The sequence below is a fragment of the Tiliqua scincoides genome, chromosome 7, assembly GCF_035046505.1.
Source record: "Tiliqua scincoides isolate rTilSci1 chromosome 7, rTilSci1.hap2, whole genome shotgun sequence".
In the NCBI taxonomy this organism is placed as follows: Eukaryota; Metazoa; Chordata; class Lepidosauria; order Squamata; family Scincidae; genus Tiliqua; species Tiliqua scincoides.
Window position 1 is genome coordinate 12,682,231 of NC_089827.1, and position 17,334 is coordinate 12,699,564.

The 17,334-nt window shown below is 48.0% G+C and overlaps 1 protein-coding gene across 1 annotated transcript in view; it reads right to left on the reverse strand.

The window, feature by feature from the left end:
* The window catches only part of CAPZA2 (capping actin protein of muscle Z-line subunit alpha 2), a 31,002-nt gene extending 28,212 nt beyond the window's left edge, over positions 1–2,790 (reverse strand). Inside the window, exon 1 of the mRNA XM_066633978.1 lies at positions 2,528–2,790. Within this exon, the coding sequence (XP_066490075.1) occupies positions 2,528–2,569 (42 nt within the window). The 5' untranslated portion in view covers positions 2,570–2,790. The remainder of the gene's footprint in view (positions 1–2,527) is intronic.
* Positions 2,791–17,334: the final 14,544 nt, after the last annotated feature.

Consider the following 17,334-nt stretch of genomic DNA (forward strand, 5'->3'; position numbering starts at 1 on the left):
GCTTGATGGTAAAATGCTGCTTTGTAATGTGTGAAGCGACCCCCAAGTGCTACACTGAACAGTCATTTCTAGAAGACTGTGATGTGCTCTTTAAACATAACCTTACTAAGATTCAAATCTTAAAGTGCCCACCATAGATGGAGGAGATATTACCCAGGCTCAGATTTGCAGAAGGAGAGAAAGAAAAAGACAGAGAGAGAAGAGAAGAAATGCACAAAAAGCTACCTAGACTTCTCCATCAAGTTCTCTCTCAAAAACCAATGGCAACAATTTAGGGAACCAAATATTAGCAACCTTTTAAAAATAAAAAATAGAACTGAACTGAAGGACTTTTTTTCCTCAAGTGAAACAAATGTCATATCATATCCTCAAGATCATCCTCTGCATGAAAATCCAAAATAACTATCCTTGTTGATAATTCAGTGTCACCAAAAATATATAAAAATCCCAATAAATAAATTATATGTGAAATAATAATCCCCACAAAGATTCACTAAAGAAGAGAACCAAACCTTTAAAAAAAATCACTGTCACTACTGTCAATGAGCATCTAAGGCCCAACTGGGGGCCCAATCCTATTCAACTGTCCAGCATTGATGCAGCCATGCCAACAGGGCATGTGCTGCAACCTTCAATGTGGGGGAAGAGCAGTCATAGAAGTCTTCTCATTATAAGGGAATGTTTGTTCCCTTACTTCAGGGATGCATTACAGCTACAACTGCACTGGAAAATTAGATAGGATTCGGCCACAAATTGATGCTAAAAGAAACAGGAGAGCCAGGACAGTGTCCTGGTGATTTGGAAGTTGGGCTTTGAAGATCGGGGTTCAAATCCCTGCTCAGTCGTAAAAACTTCCAGGGTGACCTTGGGCCAGTCAAGAGCCACTCACTGTCAGCATCACCTACCACACAGGTCTGTTGTGAGGACAAAAGGAGGGGGGATGATGAACTACATACGTCACACTGAGCTCCTTAGAGCACTGATTTTCAACCAGTGTGTCATGGCACACTGGTGCACTGTGAAAGGTCTGTAGGTGTGCTGTGGGAGTTTAGGGGTGGCCATTGGGGGATGTGAAACCCCTCACCCACTAGCAGCATGGTGTGTGTCTTGTCAAAAAAACTGATTATGCGCCTTGACAACTTTAGCATGCTCTTGGCGTGCTGCAAGATGGAAAAGGTTGAAAAATCTGTCTTAGAGGAAGGATGAATTATTTATATAAAAATGTGAAAAAATAAATAAAAATAACAAAACAGCAATCTTCTGCCTGCTCACTCAGAAGTAAGGCTGTGTTCAAAAGGGGGTTTGCTCCATAGTTCAGGCCCAAGTCCCCTTTGAACGTGAACCTCCTACAACGGGGGAGCCTGAAGACTAACCCTGCACCTCTGTCTCCTCCACTGCCTAGAGATGGGTCCCTTAAGAGCTACTAACTCTCAGCCTCACCAACCTCACAGGGCTGTTGTGACTACAAAAGAAGGGGAAGGGGAGATGAACTATATATATGCCACCCTGAGCTCCCTTGGTGGAAGGATGACGTTCAAAAACAAAAAATGTGAAAAAATACCTAAATAAAAATACAACTGCAATCCTCTTGCCTGCTTACTTAGAAGTAAGGTCACACACTGCGCACAAATGAGGGGGGTTGATCCCTAGTTCAGAGCCACTAACTCTCAGCCTCAACTACTTCACAGGGTTGTTGTGATAACAAAAGGACTGCCACTATTACTAACTCCGTCTCCTCCACTGCCTAGAGATGGATCAGAAGAGCCACTAACTCTCAACCTCACAGGGCTGTTGCTTTGAAGGCTGCCACTATTGCTACCCAGCACCTCTGTCTCCTCCACCACCTATAGAAAAACCAGTCAGAAGTCACTAACCCTCAGCCCGACCTACCTCACAAGATGGTTGTGACGACAAAGGGAGGGTGAGATAGAGGACTTCCACTACTGCTACCCCTGTTCGCTCCACAACATAGAGAGAGGCCAATCAAGAGCCACTCCCTCCCAGTCTGAACTACCTCCCAGGGCTGTTGTGCCACTGCTGCTCCTCCGCCTAGAGAGGGGCCACTCAGGAGCCACTCCCTCCCAGCCTGACCTACCTCGCAGGGCTGCTGTGCCACTGTTGCTACCTCCACCTCCTAAAGGGGCCAATCACGAGCCACTCCCTCCCAGCCTGGCCTACCTCGCAGGACTGTTGTGCCACAGTTGCTCCCCCGCCCAGAGAGGGCTGAGATGTCGGGGCTGCCCGGAAGAGAGGAAGGAGCCTGGGTGGCTGAGGGGGGGCGGGGCTCGCCCAGCAGACACCGGATCCGCCCTCCCGCCCGAGCCCGGCGCCTGGGAGCCTATTTTCAGCCCCAGACCGTACAAGGAGCGGCGGGGCGGAAGGAGGGCCCGGTCCCGGGGACACCGCCTGCGGCCGGCCCTCCTCCTCCCCCCTCGGCCCCGGCCCTCCCCTGCCCGGGGGTTTATGGCGCCCTCCCCACCGCTCTGAGCGGAGGCGCCCCCCCTTCTCCACCACCCTCCCCCCTCACCTTCTCCTCGTCCGAGAGCTGCTGCTCGTCCAAGTCCGCCATCTTCCTTCCCCTCCCGGTCCCTGTCCGGCGACCACAGGCGGCGGAGTCTGAGGCGGAGGGAGAGGCGCCTCAGCGGCAACAGCAACAGCAGCCCAGGCCCAGCCAGCCGCCTCCACTCCTCGCTCCAGGCAGGCAGGAAGGGCGGGGCCACCCCTCCTCCGCGCGCGTCCCCGTGACGGGGCGGAAGGAGACAGAGCGCATGCGCAGAAAAGCGGGCTCGCGCAGGGCTGAGGAAGCGCCGAGGAGCTAGACCGAGCGCGGAGTGGCACGGCCACCACGCGCATGTTCACAAAAACACCTCGCTCCCCTCTCGCGTAGGAGTGCGCATGCGCACAGAAGCCCTAAGCGCTCCTCACAGGGAGGCAGGGAGAGTGGCGCGCAGGCGCATCAGAGCGCTCTCATCACGGGGAGGCAGCGGCAGGAGTGGCGAGCGAGCGCATGCGTACAGAAGCTCCGAGCGCTCACCTCACAGAGGGCGTGGCTGGGCTTGAGAGCGCACGCATGCGCACAGCAGCTTCCTCTTCAGGAGGGCGCGGCTGGAGTTGTGAGCACGCGCATGCGCAAAGAAGCCGCCACTCACAGGGAGGGAGTGGCTGGTGCTGGGGCTTTGGCAGAGGGGAGTCTCTCCAGTTCTTCCTAGCAGGCACAGGTGCACTTATACACACATATGTATATTATATCTATATCCGTATGTACACACTCACTAGGGGCATTTTTATTTATTTATTTATTTATATTTTTTACTAGTCACTAGAGGCAGGCAGTTTGACTCCGTCGGGCCGCTTCTCTAACGGCTGCACTGGCTGCCCATTCGTTTCCAGGCCCAGTTCAAGGTGCTGGTTCTGACCTTGGAAGCCCTGTCCTGCTCTGGGCCAGGGTATCTCAGAGACCGCCTGCTCCCAAATAATCCATCTCGTCCTCTTACGTCAGGGGTGTCAGACATAAGGCCAACACCCAGTCGTTTCAGTGAGGCTTGTACCATTTAAATTCTAGCAGGCTAGGGGTGTCAAACGTAAGGCAGTCATTTCAGTGAGGCTTGTACCATTGAAATCAGGGGTGTCGAACATAAGGCCCGGGGGCCGGTTGCGGCCCACGGAAGCTTTTTATCCGGTCCTCCGGCTCTCAGCTGCTGAGCAGTGCTGAGGTGTTACTGCTGAAAGGGCAGCCCCACGGAAATTGGGCTCTCCCATATCTTGAAATATGATCAAGATTTGCGTGTTTTCTCTCATTTGAAGTTAACGAATTCCTAAGTGAGAAAAAATGGTTATTTTTTGTTATGACCTGTTTAATGACATCACTTCCTGCCCAATGACATCACTTCTGGCCTTCAGCAGGCATCATGACCTCAGCAGGGCAGGAGGTCTGGTCTAGAGGATAGAGCCTCCATTTGCCTGAAGATTAACATCCACAAGGTCGCCAGTTCGAGGCCACCGGCACCATGCAACCTTGAAGCAGCTGGCAAGCTGCAGCTGAGCTGTTCCATCTGCTCGGAGCGTGGGAGGATGGAGGCCAGAATGTTAAACCAGATCGGAGTGTAACACCTTGAATGTAGTGGTTCTTGAAAGAAAGAACCTTCTTTCAATTTGTAAAAATCCCTGCGTGGATTTAATAAGCCTGCCTATGTAAACCGCCTTGAATAAAGTCTTGAATAAAGACCAAGAAAGGCGGTATATAAATACTGTATATTATTATTATATATTATTATCATGAATGCTGTTCGGCTCTGTTTGAAATGAGTTTGACACCCCTGTCTTAGGTCATCAGAGAAGGTGTTTCTACAAGTGCCGCTGCCCAGGGAGGTGCGTGGGGCAGCGGCAAGAATTAGGGCCTTCTCAGTAGTGGCACCAACGCTATGGAATTCCCTCCCCCTTGACTTACGAACTGTTCATGAAATTCACTTTCATTCACCCGTGAGGCTTAGAAACTTCAAGGCACACTACTTAGGAGGAAAACGGGTCAGCTTTTATTTCGGGCATTTGCAAATGGGGAGTTTCCTCCACACAGGAGCAAAGTAATAGCCCAACAAGTTAAGCTTTCAGTACACTTTTATAGAAAAGCTGTCTCTATTTTACACGTACGGACAGTTTCCCATTACCCTTCCTTTGTCTTCACCTTTTGCACCGGCTTGTGGCTGGCCATGCGGCTTCCACTAAGCATCTAGGTCTACATTGCTTGCATTCTGCTTCTTACCTTAGCAAAATTAGCACAGGGGTATCAAAGCAGGTTGAGGGCAGTGAGATAGTGATGCATTTTCCTGGGCATTTGGCAACAAGAACTGCTCCCTCTCTTGAAACTTCCAGCGAGGCCTGAAGATTCTTCTGTTCAGACAAGCCTTCTGAGTTCCTGGCCTTTTTAAACATCATTTTTTTAAACATCTTTTAATACCTTTTTTAACACCTGGTTACAGGCCTGGATCCCTTTAATAAACTGCTGCTCTGTGCTCTTTTACACCTTTATCTGACTGCTGTTTTTAAGACATGTTCTGCAAATATGTTTTATCTTGTTTTTAAATTATGTTTTTAATTAATGTATTTAACCATTGTTGTAAGCCACCTTCGGTCCCTGTGGGGAGAAAGGCGGGATATAAATAAAGTTAATAATAATAATTTAATTTTAATTAATTTTATTAATTTTAATTAAACAAATATATATGTATTAAATATATTAATTAAAATTAATTTAAAATTAAATGTGTTAATTTATATTATATACGCAATTACATCTAAATAATTGATATTTCTCATTAATATTGATATAATATGATAATAAATAGTTAGAGAGAGGCTGAGTGAGGATGGTGATTCAGAGGTAGGGAGGGGGCATTTCTGGGTGGAGGGAGGGCAGAATGGGGGCGAATTGGACCTGGGACCCCCATCCTGGCCCAGCCGGAGTAACACCAGGCTGCTCAGACTTCTGTCAACTATATAAGCTAGCGGAGATCCAAGTAGCCCCATAGGGCAGGTTGGGGTAGTACTTGGGGAAGGGGAAAATGTCCCCTTACCCCAAGGAGTCCTTCAGCTGCCTCATAACCTGTAGGCCATGCAGCCTGGCTGTGCTACATATGTTCTATGTGCTAGCATATGTTCTGTGCTAGCATATGTTCTTAGATTCTTAGTTCTTTGTGAAATGATTCTTTTAAATATGTTGATATGTGTGTGTGTGATTAGAACTCTCAAACATTATATGTGATACAGATTTACTGTAAACTAAATTAAAATTGGGGATGTTTTTATATGTTGTGCATACATGGAACTGTGTGTGATTTTATGCATGGTTGTTGGTCAGGTTAGCACAATCTTTGATGGTGGATTAACAGAAAAACAAAAACAGATAACCGTCATCAGGTTACTACAACTGGCTTGAATTTAGTGTTTTTCATATGGTACACACAGAATGAGGCCCATCTACAGACTGTTATCTGTATATCTATACCAGTGATTGTCAACCTTTCCCATCTCACGGCACACTGACAAGGCACTAAAATGGTCAAGGCACACCACCAGGTTTTTGACAATTGACAAGGCACACCATGCTGCCAGTGCGGGCTCACATCTCCCATTGGCCCTATTAATCAATGACTTTCTCCCAAATTCCTTTGGCACACCTGTGGACCACTCACAGCACACCAGTGTACTACAGCACAGTGGTTGAAAATGGCTGACCTATACAGACTATTCCGCAGATCAGTGGCTTGTGGATCGATATCAGAAAGTGCTGAAAAATGATCTGGTGAGCATGAGATAATTCTAGAGATTCAGACTGGGAGTGTCTAGGTTGGCTGGATGCCTAGATCATTAACAGTCACCTACTGGTGAGCTTTATTGATTAGCTGTCCTTCTGCGAAGACGGAAATGGAAGAGGAAGATCTTGAAACGGTTGGGGATTTCTGATGATGAGAACTCTTAATGGTTTTCATGTACAGAGCAGGAAGGGTTCAGTGCTGATTCAGGTACTACCATTGTATTTCATTCTATGCGCTAGCAGCATGGCATTCCGGATCATACAGAATGCACATTTTTGCTAAAACATGAATCGGTAAAGACATTCTTTGGATCTCGTCCAGTAGCTGCCTGCAGCCTCCTACCCATGCAGTTCAAGCCTTTACAGCAGTGATTTTCAACCTTTTTCATCTTACGGCACACTTACAAAAATTGTCAAGGCACACCACCTGTTTTCTGACAATAGCTAAGGCACACCATGCTGCCAATGGGGGGCTCACATCCCCAGTGGCCGTACTAATAAATGACTTTCTCCAAATTCCTGTGGCACACCTGTGGACCACTCATGGCAGAACAGTGTGCCATGGCACAGTGGTTGAAAATGGCTGCTTTACAGTATAGAAATTATGGTGAAATGGTGCACGTGGCTCTTCCAGGCATCGGCTGCGTTTTAGATGTCTTCCCAGCCATCTTGGTGCCCTTCAGTGAAAAAGATCCAGGCTACTGATCCCTCTTATTCAAATCTTATCCCAGTTTTGAGGGAGCAACTCATGGATAAGTGGCTCTTTTGGAGAAAATCTAAAATGCCCCTGGAAAAAAGCTTTATAATACATGTGTGTGCGTACATGTGCGGTAACACAGTTTCTGGTGTATCTGGAGCAGGAGGTAATATGAGATCAGATCATGAGAACTCAGACCTGGAAAGTATGGCCTTATTGATTGTGTATTGGAGAGAAAATGTGGTGTGGCGGATACAACGTAAATCATTTATTTATTCATTCATATTTTTATCTCATCCTTCCACCAAGGTACTTGGATTTCTGAGCTGGGACACCTCCCTTATGAGTAAAGTCTACAGCATTTGGGGCTCTTCAGTCTTGTAAAAAGGCGACTGGGACAGACATGATTGAGATGTTCAAAATTATGCAGGGGGTGGATAGAGGGATGTTCTTTTCCCTCTCATACAACAGCAGAACCAGGGAACATCCACTAAAATTGAGTGTTGGGAGAGTTAGAACAGATAGAAGAATATATTTGTTTACCCAGCGTGTGATTAATCTGTGGAACTCCTTGCCCCAGTGTGTGGTGATGGCATCTGGCCTAGATGCCTTTAAAAGGACAGATTTCTGGAAGAAACATTCATCGCACATTATAAACCATGATGGCTACATGCAACCTTCTGATTTTAGAAGTAGGCTACCTCAGAATGCCAAATGCAAGGGAGGACACCAGGATGCAGGTGCATGTTTGCTGTCTGAGGCATCTGGTGGGCCACTGTGAGATAAAAAAGCTGGACTAGATGGGCCTTTGACCTGATCCAGTGGGGCTCATCTTATGATGGATGAGGTGAATGCTATACATTCCTGATTGCAATGAACACAATTAATTCAAATCAAGTTCCTTACATTCCACAACTATTTTTATTAAATCAGTGGGGTTTGGGCTTGTGCCCATGAATAACGAATAGCAAGGAAAACACTCTGCTGGCCCCTGAAAGTAGCACTTGTATTCTGTTACAGTACACAGGAATACAGGATTTGACACATTCCCCATCACAAGTTTGGGAGATTCCCAACTCAGTTTATATGGCTGGTCACTTTCATGGCTAGAACACCATGAAATTTGCTTAATTTGTGAGGGCTCTGTCATCAGAGCTGGGTCACTTACACCTTGAAAACCTTTGACTGTTGGCATAATAAATCATGCTTGGAACTCATCTTCTTGGCCAAGGCTGTGTTGGACACACACAAAAGAGTGTTGGCCTTGTGATGGTTGTCTCCCCTAACTCCAAGTCTCTAGTGGAATGCAAGGCAATAGAAAGAGTCTTGACACAAACCAAAGAGAAGTAAATCTCATTACAGCAGTGGCAGGAACAGAGACATTTGTTAACAAGAGTCATTCAGGACAAAAGCCAACACCAAGCAGAAAGGTCAGAGTATGCGTATGTTGTTTCTGCCAGCTTTTAACTGGCAAAAGAAGCAAGTGACAAATCAGAGGAATCATCTTGTTTTTGTTCGAGCCGAGACCAATTGTATACAAAAGCTACTTGCATTTTTATTATAACAAGGTGGTCAAACTAACAACTAATGGCCAACAAAACTGAGGACCAACGGCTTTGGTTTCATCAACAAAGATTTTGTAACTCCTGAAGTTAAATCTGTGGCAAATGCTAAGATTAATTTAAAAATGAGTCCTAAGAGACACCAACACCCAGCGGCCCCTCCACAAAGCCCTGTGATTCTTCTTCTGGCCTTCCATAGCCATGGACGTCTCGACCTTTTGCCGAGGCTGTCCCGCTTGCCAGAAGGGGAACTCTAGATGGCCTCCCTGGACACCCCTTTGCCCCTTACCTTTGGTGGGGACTCCCTTTCAGCATATTGCAATGGACTTTATAGACCCGCTCCCCCACTCAGCCAGAGGTCACCATTACACCTTGATCATAATGGACTACGCCACTCATTACCACGAAGTGGTTCCCCAGCGGGGGATGCAAGCTCCGGGGGTAGCCAGGGCTTTGATGCATCTGTTTGCCCAGGTGGGATTGCCCTGCAAAATCCTGACTGACTGTGGAAAACCCTTCACCTCGGGGATCTTATGGAATCTTTGCCAGGCATTAGACAGAAATTTTCCGCCATTTACCATCCCCAAACAGAAAGTTTAGTGGAGCGATTCAACCAGAACCTGAAGGGGATGATCTGGAGGTTGGCATTGGACTGCGCAGCAAGGTGGGACCTGTACCTGGACGCCATCTTATTTGCAGTCCATCAGACACCCCAGGCATCCACGGGGCTCGCCCCATTTGATTTGCTGCATGGCTATCGGCCCCGGGGGCTCTTATCCATGTTATGGGACAAGTGGGCCCCACTCCCCAGTACCCCTGCTCAACCAGCCTTAAGGAAACCCTAGAGACTGCCCGGGCTATTGGACAACAGAACCTAGAATGGGCCCAGGACCAGCAGAAGCTTGGGGGGGGCAGCCCCCTTCTTCCTCCTCCTCCCTGCCTGCCTGCCACTTGCCCCCCTCCCCACAAGCCACTCTGGAGCTTCTGTTCCAGGTGGCAGCGGTGGCAGCTGCTGGCGCTTGGAGGGGCAGCCCCCTTCCTCCTCCTCCTCCTTCCCTGCCAGCCTGCCGCTCGCCCCCCTCCCCACAAGCCGCTCCTGAGCCTCTGTTCCAGGCAGTGGCAGCGGCTGCTGGTGCTTGGGGGGCAGCCCCCTCCCTCCTTCTCCTCCTCCTCCCTCCTTCCATCCCCCTGCCTGTCTGCCAGCCGCTCTCCTCCCTCCCCCACGCTGCTCCAGAGCCTTCCCTCTTAAGGCTCCTGGCTCTTAAGGCTTCCCCAGCTCTGCTGCTCTCACTCCCTCCGCCTGCAAGCTGCTTGGTACCCATTTGCAGGCAGTGGCAGCGCCATGGCCCCATGTGGGATGCTTCCGCCAGCTTCCAAGATGCCAGCACCCACACAGTTGCCAACTTCCAAGATTGCGGCGCACTGCTCTTTGCGACCCACTGGACATTGGGTCGTGACCCACCAAGTGGGTTGCGACCCACAGTCTGATAAACACTGCTGTAGAACAACAGGGACATGCTCCAGCTCGGGGTGATAGAACCGTGGTGGAGTCCTATCGTTTTGGTACCAAAACTGGACGGGACCATACGTTTTTGTGTTGATTTCAGAGAAGTCGAGTTTGATGCCTACCCCATGCCCCATGCTGGACCACGTGGGTGAGGCCTTGTATCTATCCTCGATCGACCTAACCAAGGAATTTTGGCAGGTGCCCCTTTGGCCTCAGGACAAGGAAAAGACGGTGTTTGCAACCCCCTCCGGACTTTATCCGTTTACGATCATGCCCTTCGGACTCCACAGGGCAGCCACCACCTTCCAATGCCTGGTTTCTCTTGTCTTGGGTTCCTACCACTCTTTTTGTGTCGCTTACCTTGATTATATTCTTGTCTTTAGCAGGATTTGGGAGGACCACCTGAAACACCTGCGGCTGATCCTAACGGCACAACAGTACACCAGGTTGAAAGGTTGTACCAAACTTAAGAAGAGCTTTGTGGGGCAAGGGCGTATCGCACTCCAACCAGAAAAGGTAGCCATGCTAAAATTGTTCCCTCTACTCTGCTCTCGAAACAGCTACGTCAGTTCCTGGGGTCAGCTGGCTACTATAGCCGCTTTATACCCATTTGCCTCCTGAGCTAGCCCCCTCTCCATCCTGCTGAAAGGTCCTCCTAGGAACCCCATCCCATGGAACCCCTCAGCCCGGGTGAGCTTCACCAACTGCAGACCGCCCTGCTGGGCAAGGCCATCCTGTGTAGCCCCGATTTTTCCTGGCCTTTTATTGTGTAGGCCAACGCCTCAGCTACCAGTCTTGGGGCAGTACTAGCGCAACAATACGCAGAAGGAGAATGGCCCATGGCTTACCTCAGTCAGAAGTTACAGCCCAATGAACAACGCTATGCGACCATCAAGTGCGAGGCGTTAGCCGTCAAGTGGGCTGTCACTTCCTGGAAGTACTACCTGACTGCCAATCCCTTCATCCTTGTGATGGACCAGGTCCCTCTGCTATGGATACACAGGCTCAAGGACCACAACGACTGGGTCCTGCATTGGTACCTGGCTTTACTTCCATTTTCTTTTACAGTATAACACTGGAAGGGCACCCTACACCAGAATGCCAACTGCCTCTCACGGCTCTATGAGGACGCCAGCCCACCTGACCCTTCTTTGGGCCCAAGGGGGTGTGTGTCAGGGGCCGATCTTTCCCAGGGCCTGTGACTTACCTTTGCAGGGAAACAAGCCCCAGGTCCGGACACCAGTGAACCCCCTGAGTGGGGAGAGCCCTCATTGGCCCCTTCCTCATGCTCGCTAAGCCTCGCCGATGACAGGTCAGGCAGGAGACCCCCCCCCCGGCCCTGATGGCCGGTGGGACAAGAAGGGAGATGGAAACCCACCAGGGCGGGCAGGCAAATGGCTGCCCACCCCTCCTGACCTGACGGAGGGGAGAACTCACTGCCCCCAAGATGCCCAGCCATCCTCTGGTGAGCGGCGCTCCACCCAACTGCCAGAATGGCACAGCCATCCCTGTCTGATGATGTCAGCGGCAGGCAACCCCGGTTGCATGCCCGGCCCGCTGATGGAAGCTACTATACACCTCAGGGGGGAACATCACAGCCCAAGAGCCCCAGGGACACAGCAAGGCGCAGCCAGGGGAGAGACAAGCTGGGAGCCTCTCCCCACGCCCTTCTCAATCCCTCTCTATGCAGGCCTAGGTCAAGGCTGCAGACCAGCCCCTTTTACCCCTCCCAAGCAAGAAGGGGTGGAGCCAGGCAGAGCCTGTAGCTTCCTTAAAGGTAGGGCTGGCCAGTGATGATGGCAGACTGCAAGGAGCAGGCTGCGGTGAGTTAGCAGGCTGGAGCTCCAGCTTACCTACCTGTGATCCGGGAAACCTGCCCTGAGCCAGAGAAGGGGATCAGGGTGCAGTTAAACACACCCCCCCCCCAGGTACTCTGAGGCCAACCCATCTCAACAACTTGACGTGAATGGGGGGGAAGCCCATTGTGGGGCTAACCCCTTTCCTGTTTCAGAGAGAGGCCTTGGGGGTCACTACTCCGCTCCTCCCTCCAACCCCAGCCCAAGGATCTCACAGGCCCCCACATGCATTTAGAAATAATACCATTGTAGAAAGGCACAGAAAGTTCTAGCAATGACAGTTCTTCTCAACAGGACGTCTGGCTTTTAGACTCAGACTTTAACAAGGCTTTATACACAGGATAGTGATTACCTATTTTCCCTAACAGGGAAGAGAGCAGTAGATGGGATTTATACCAGTGCAGCAGGAAGGGTTAAACCCTCCCCAGTGCTGTAGTCCCGATTAAATTTTACACGTACATACACACAGAAGATTTGATCATCTCATCTCATACCTCTGACTAGATAAAACTGTTTCTTTCTTGCTTCTTGAGCCACGATTGTCCCAACCGCTCTCTTACTAGTAATATAAACATAAGAAAACCAAAAACCAATTTTGGCTGAAAGCCAGTTTTGTCATCCTCTGGTTACGTGTATACAGTACTAGTGACTAGAATCCGTACTCCTTGCCTGCCACTAAGGTTGCAGTCCTATGAAACTGTAGTAGCCTGACTGTATTAAATGAGAATTATATCACTTATTTTCCTATAAGTGTGAAGGTGGCAAAAGCACAGCAGGCATTGGGAAGCCTCGCATTTATTCCATATTCAAGAGCATGTATATGAAAAGAGGGACCACAGATCAGTGGTAGAATCCATGCTTTGCATGCTGAAAGCCCCACATTTAATCCCTTACACCTCCTGATATGTTTCGGAAAGGGAGCTACTACTGCTTGGTAAAAGGAAACAACGCATTCCTATGCCTGTTTACTCATGAGGAAGCCCCACTGTGTTCAGTGGAGCTTACTGCCAGGAAGCATGCATAGGATTGCCGCCTCCCAAAACCAAACTGTGCACACCTTTTTTAGGAACCACACACATGGGTCAAACTTTCATTATTCCATTCCTGGCTAATAGGCTTCACAGACACATCGATATCCTGTTAATACAACTGAGGGCGCAATCCTAACCCCTTGAGTCAGTGCTTTCCAGCACTGACATAAGGGCAATGCAGCTCTGAGGTAAGGGAACAAACATACCCCTACTTTGAGGAGGCCTCCATGAGTGCCACCCAACTGCAGGATGCAGCATATACCCCGTTGGCACCGCTATGCCAGTGCTGGAAAGGTTAGGATTGCGCCCTGAGTAACACACAAATCAGCCCCAAGGTCACCACCTAATCTCCCTTCCTTTGGAATGTGGTTGTAACTGAAATGCCCAGCATGTTTGGAAGCACCTTCTAGAACTGATCTGTTGTGGTAAAGGCGGTACATCTGGTCGGGGATCTATAGATCCTGCAGATGGCACTGTTGGCTTTATTTTCATGCTAGTCTCTTCCATGAAAGGAGGATCCAGTTTTTTTGAAACCTTAATTAGTTTCCTTTGGAAAACAAACATGCTGTTTCAACAGAGGGTCAGTGTACATTGTTCTGGGCTGTAGCTTTTATGTTTATAGCCATGTAATCAATATGTTGGAAGAGTAATTAATTTTTAACTTCAAGCCAATTGTAGATCAAATGCCACTGGAGTCGTTGGGCGGAAACACGATTTCTTTTGAAGCAACAATACCCAATAAGTTGGGGGGAAGAAAAGGAAACAAAGACGGTTTACTGTTCGTTAAGTCATAGATGACTTTGTGCTGTGAAACAGCACTGCCAGTCTTAATAGCCGAGTGGATTACTTTTAATTACAAGATACATGGATAGATAAATACATCCATTAAAATGAACCTATTTGCAGTTGGGTTCTGTGAGGTGCTGTAGTTTTGATCTTCTAATCCTGTTTTTCAGATCTCTAATAGCATCTGTTTCCTCGAATTATTCTTAGGGCCAAACTAGAACTTAAATCTGCTTTTACCAGATGAGTTTAAAGCAGGAAACGGACTAGAAGTGGTTCTGTAAAGGTCACAAATAGCCATGGGAGGTTTAATACGAAGGGGTGTGTAGCACACCATGAAAGGGGTTTTAATGCTTTCTCCCCTCACCATTAATCCCTCCCCAACAGACAGACAGACAGACAACTTGTGTGCTCCTGCTCTGTTTCAGGGTAATTTGCTACTTTAAATCTTTTCCTTAAAGACTGGTCAAACATAATGTCTGGTTTAGCCCTTATTTATGAAAAAAATGTCTAGGCCAATGTTTCTCAAACTGTGGGTCAGGACCCACCAGGTGGGTCATGAGCCAATTTCAGGTGGGTCCCCATTCATTTCAATATTTTATTTTTAATATATTAGACTTGATGCTACCATGGTATGTGACTGCATTTGGGGAAATGTTACAGACCTGTACTTTTAACAAGCTACTATGTATATTCTTTGAACAATGATAGTCAAGGGGACTTACTCCTGGGTAAGTGTGGGTAGGATTGCAGCCTAGGATTGTGAAAAATGTTACTGCTTGATGTCACTTCCAGTCATGACATCACTTCTGGTGGGTCCTGACCGATTCTCATTCTAAATAGTGGGTCCCAGTGCTAAAAGTGTGAGAACTACTGGTCTAGGCCACTCCCCCCACAATCTCAGTGATTCAAGGCAGCCCATAAAATGAAAATAAAACAATAAAACTGGAAGAAACCATACACAACTGAAGCAAGCAACCAACAAAACTGGGAGAGAACTAACCAAATGTTTGATGAAATGAGAACATCTTCATGTTCTTACAGAAAACAGAAAGGGGGGACTCAAGAAGGGCGTTCTGTTAAGAGGCCACCACAGAGCAGGCCCTCCCATACATCACTGCCAATCATGTATCTGTAAACAGTAGCACTCCCAGGAGAACCTTCCTTGAACTATCACAGAAATTGGGGCAGGCTCACGTGGGGAGAGACTATCCTTTAAGTATTGAAGAAAAATCCTTCTTGACATTCTAAATTCCATCACCTCTTTTTCCATACCCCAGCCTTTTTATTCTGAAGCCCCCTGCCCATTACAAAGAGGTATTTCTCACCTTTTCTATATAAATATGGCACTTGGAAAAGGATCATGCCCTTACATTGGTATTTTCTGCTACATGGTTGTGTAAATATGTGTTTGGGGTCCATGAATTTTGTACTTGGATGCCCACGTCTTTCTTACCATGCATCTTCTGAATTTCAGGTGCCATTCAAGTGCTGCACTGGTGGAGTGTGTGTTCTGCCAGCACATGCAGTCACAAAAGCACCATAAAGTGCTTTGTAACAGCGCAGAGAGCTGGCTTGCTGGTGGGAAGACTGGAGCCTTCCTATGTGTGCCGGAGCACCCACCAGACCAGGGATGTCCTGCACAGGGTCAGAGAAACGGAGTGAAACAGGGAAGAGATGGGGCAGGTGATGGGCAGATCAGGCCCAGGATAAGGGCAGGACTGGTGGTGCCAGTGCGCACTGTATCCTATCCCCTTTCCCAGGCCTGATCTGCCCGCATGGATCAACATGGACTTACACCAACAATATCGCTGGTGCAGGTCCAAGTTGACCCCTTGCGACTGCTGGGCCTGGGGGAAGGGGTCAGATGCTCCCTTATCCCAAAGACACCTCAAGCAACCAAAACCCCCTGCAGTAGCTGTGCTGGCACCACTGCATCGCTATGCAGGGATTTAGACAGAACAGAGCTGTAATTCTGGTATTTTGCTTAGAAACACAACTATTTAAAGATGCTCCATAAATCACACTTGACTTAAGACATGTCTATCTTGTGTTCAGATTCTCTGTACCACAGTTCAAAACATCATGAAAAGTGGCCTTAAAATATTTTTTCCTTCCAGATTATTTCTTAACCCCCATGTCGGTATCAGTTGAACAGAGACATCTGGAGTGAAGGAATACCAACCCTTCTGTTCTGTGTGTAATTGAGATCTATCACATTTCCTGCCCATGTCAACACAGAGCAGGAAACAACTGCATAAAAGTACAGGTTTAAGAGAGATGCCTCTCAAGGTGACTCTGGCAATCCTACTTTTCAGAGGTCAGGGTTCTTTAGAGTGAAATGAAACAATTCCTTCTAATTTTTAGTTATATGTAGGGCCACCAAACATTTTCCCTTCCCTCAGAGGAGCATCCTATTGACAATCCTCCATACCAATATAGCAGGGTCAGCATGGAGGAATTCAGCATTCAGGAGGTCTCCTTGAAGTAAGGGAACATTTAAGGCCTACACTGGCATTGGTGGGACTGCACAGGCTTTCCCGCTGGCACCACTAACTCCTACGTTGTCGCAAACGACTTTATAGCACTTTTGCAACAGCCTGTGCCAGTGCATGAGGAATTTAGGATTGTGCTAGCATAATCCTAACTTACACTACTAGCCTGAAGAGCAATGTGGTTGCCTATGCAGTGCATAGGAATCACCTTTTACAGTGCACAGAGTATTGGACTTGCCTCTGGGTCCCCGTTTGACTACCAACCACAAAATGAAGCGCAGAAAACATGGCCATGGGTAAGTCAACTCCCTTTCAATCCAACCCTTTAAAGGGTGCATCGCTTAATGACAGACCACTTAACGACGCACCGCATATACGATGGTGGCCAAAGCACAACAAAGAGGCTCTTAATGAGGCAATCTGGTCTCCCATAGTGTTTGTTTACACAGCAAAGAAGAGGCTCTTGATGCAAAGAGGCAATCAGCCTCCAGCAGTCTGAGCATCAGAGTGTCTGGCAGGCAGTGTTTGTTTACACAAGGCAGACACTAGATTGGGTTGAATGTTTGATTAACGACCTAATTGCATAATCTATCCCCATCATTCAGTGACACACACCTGTATTTTGAAGATATAGGACATTTATAGAACGATCAGTCACAATAGATACCACCACCCACTTAACATGATGATTAAAAAATCAATCCCAAGACAATTGTACAGTAGTAATGCAAGGAGGTAACAGAAAGATCTTCATTGCTATTACACCACTTGATTGGAAGCTGTTTGGTTTAACCCATTTCTGCCCAGCCCACATGTGTACACATTTGATCCCTGTTGCATGTGTACAATGTTTGGCAGAAATGGTTTAACCAAGCCTCTAGGCCAGGAGTGTCTGTACACTGTACACTATACAGAAGTATTGTATAAGGTCCCCGGCCTGGATGCAGCTCATGGAAGCTTTTCATGATGTAGCTGCAGAGACCTGCAAAACCAAGGTGTGGGGGCCTCCAATGCTCAATTCCCACAGTCTCAAGAGACTTCAGAACCCAAGATCTCCAGGAATCATGCTTATGGCCTTTTTTTTTTTTTTAAG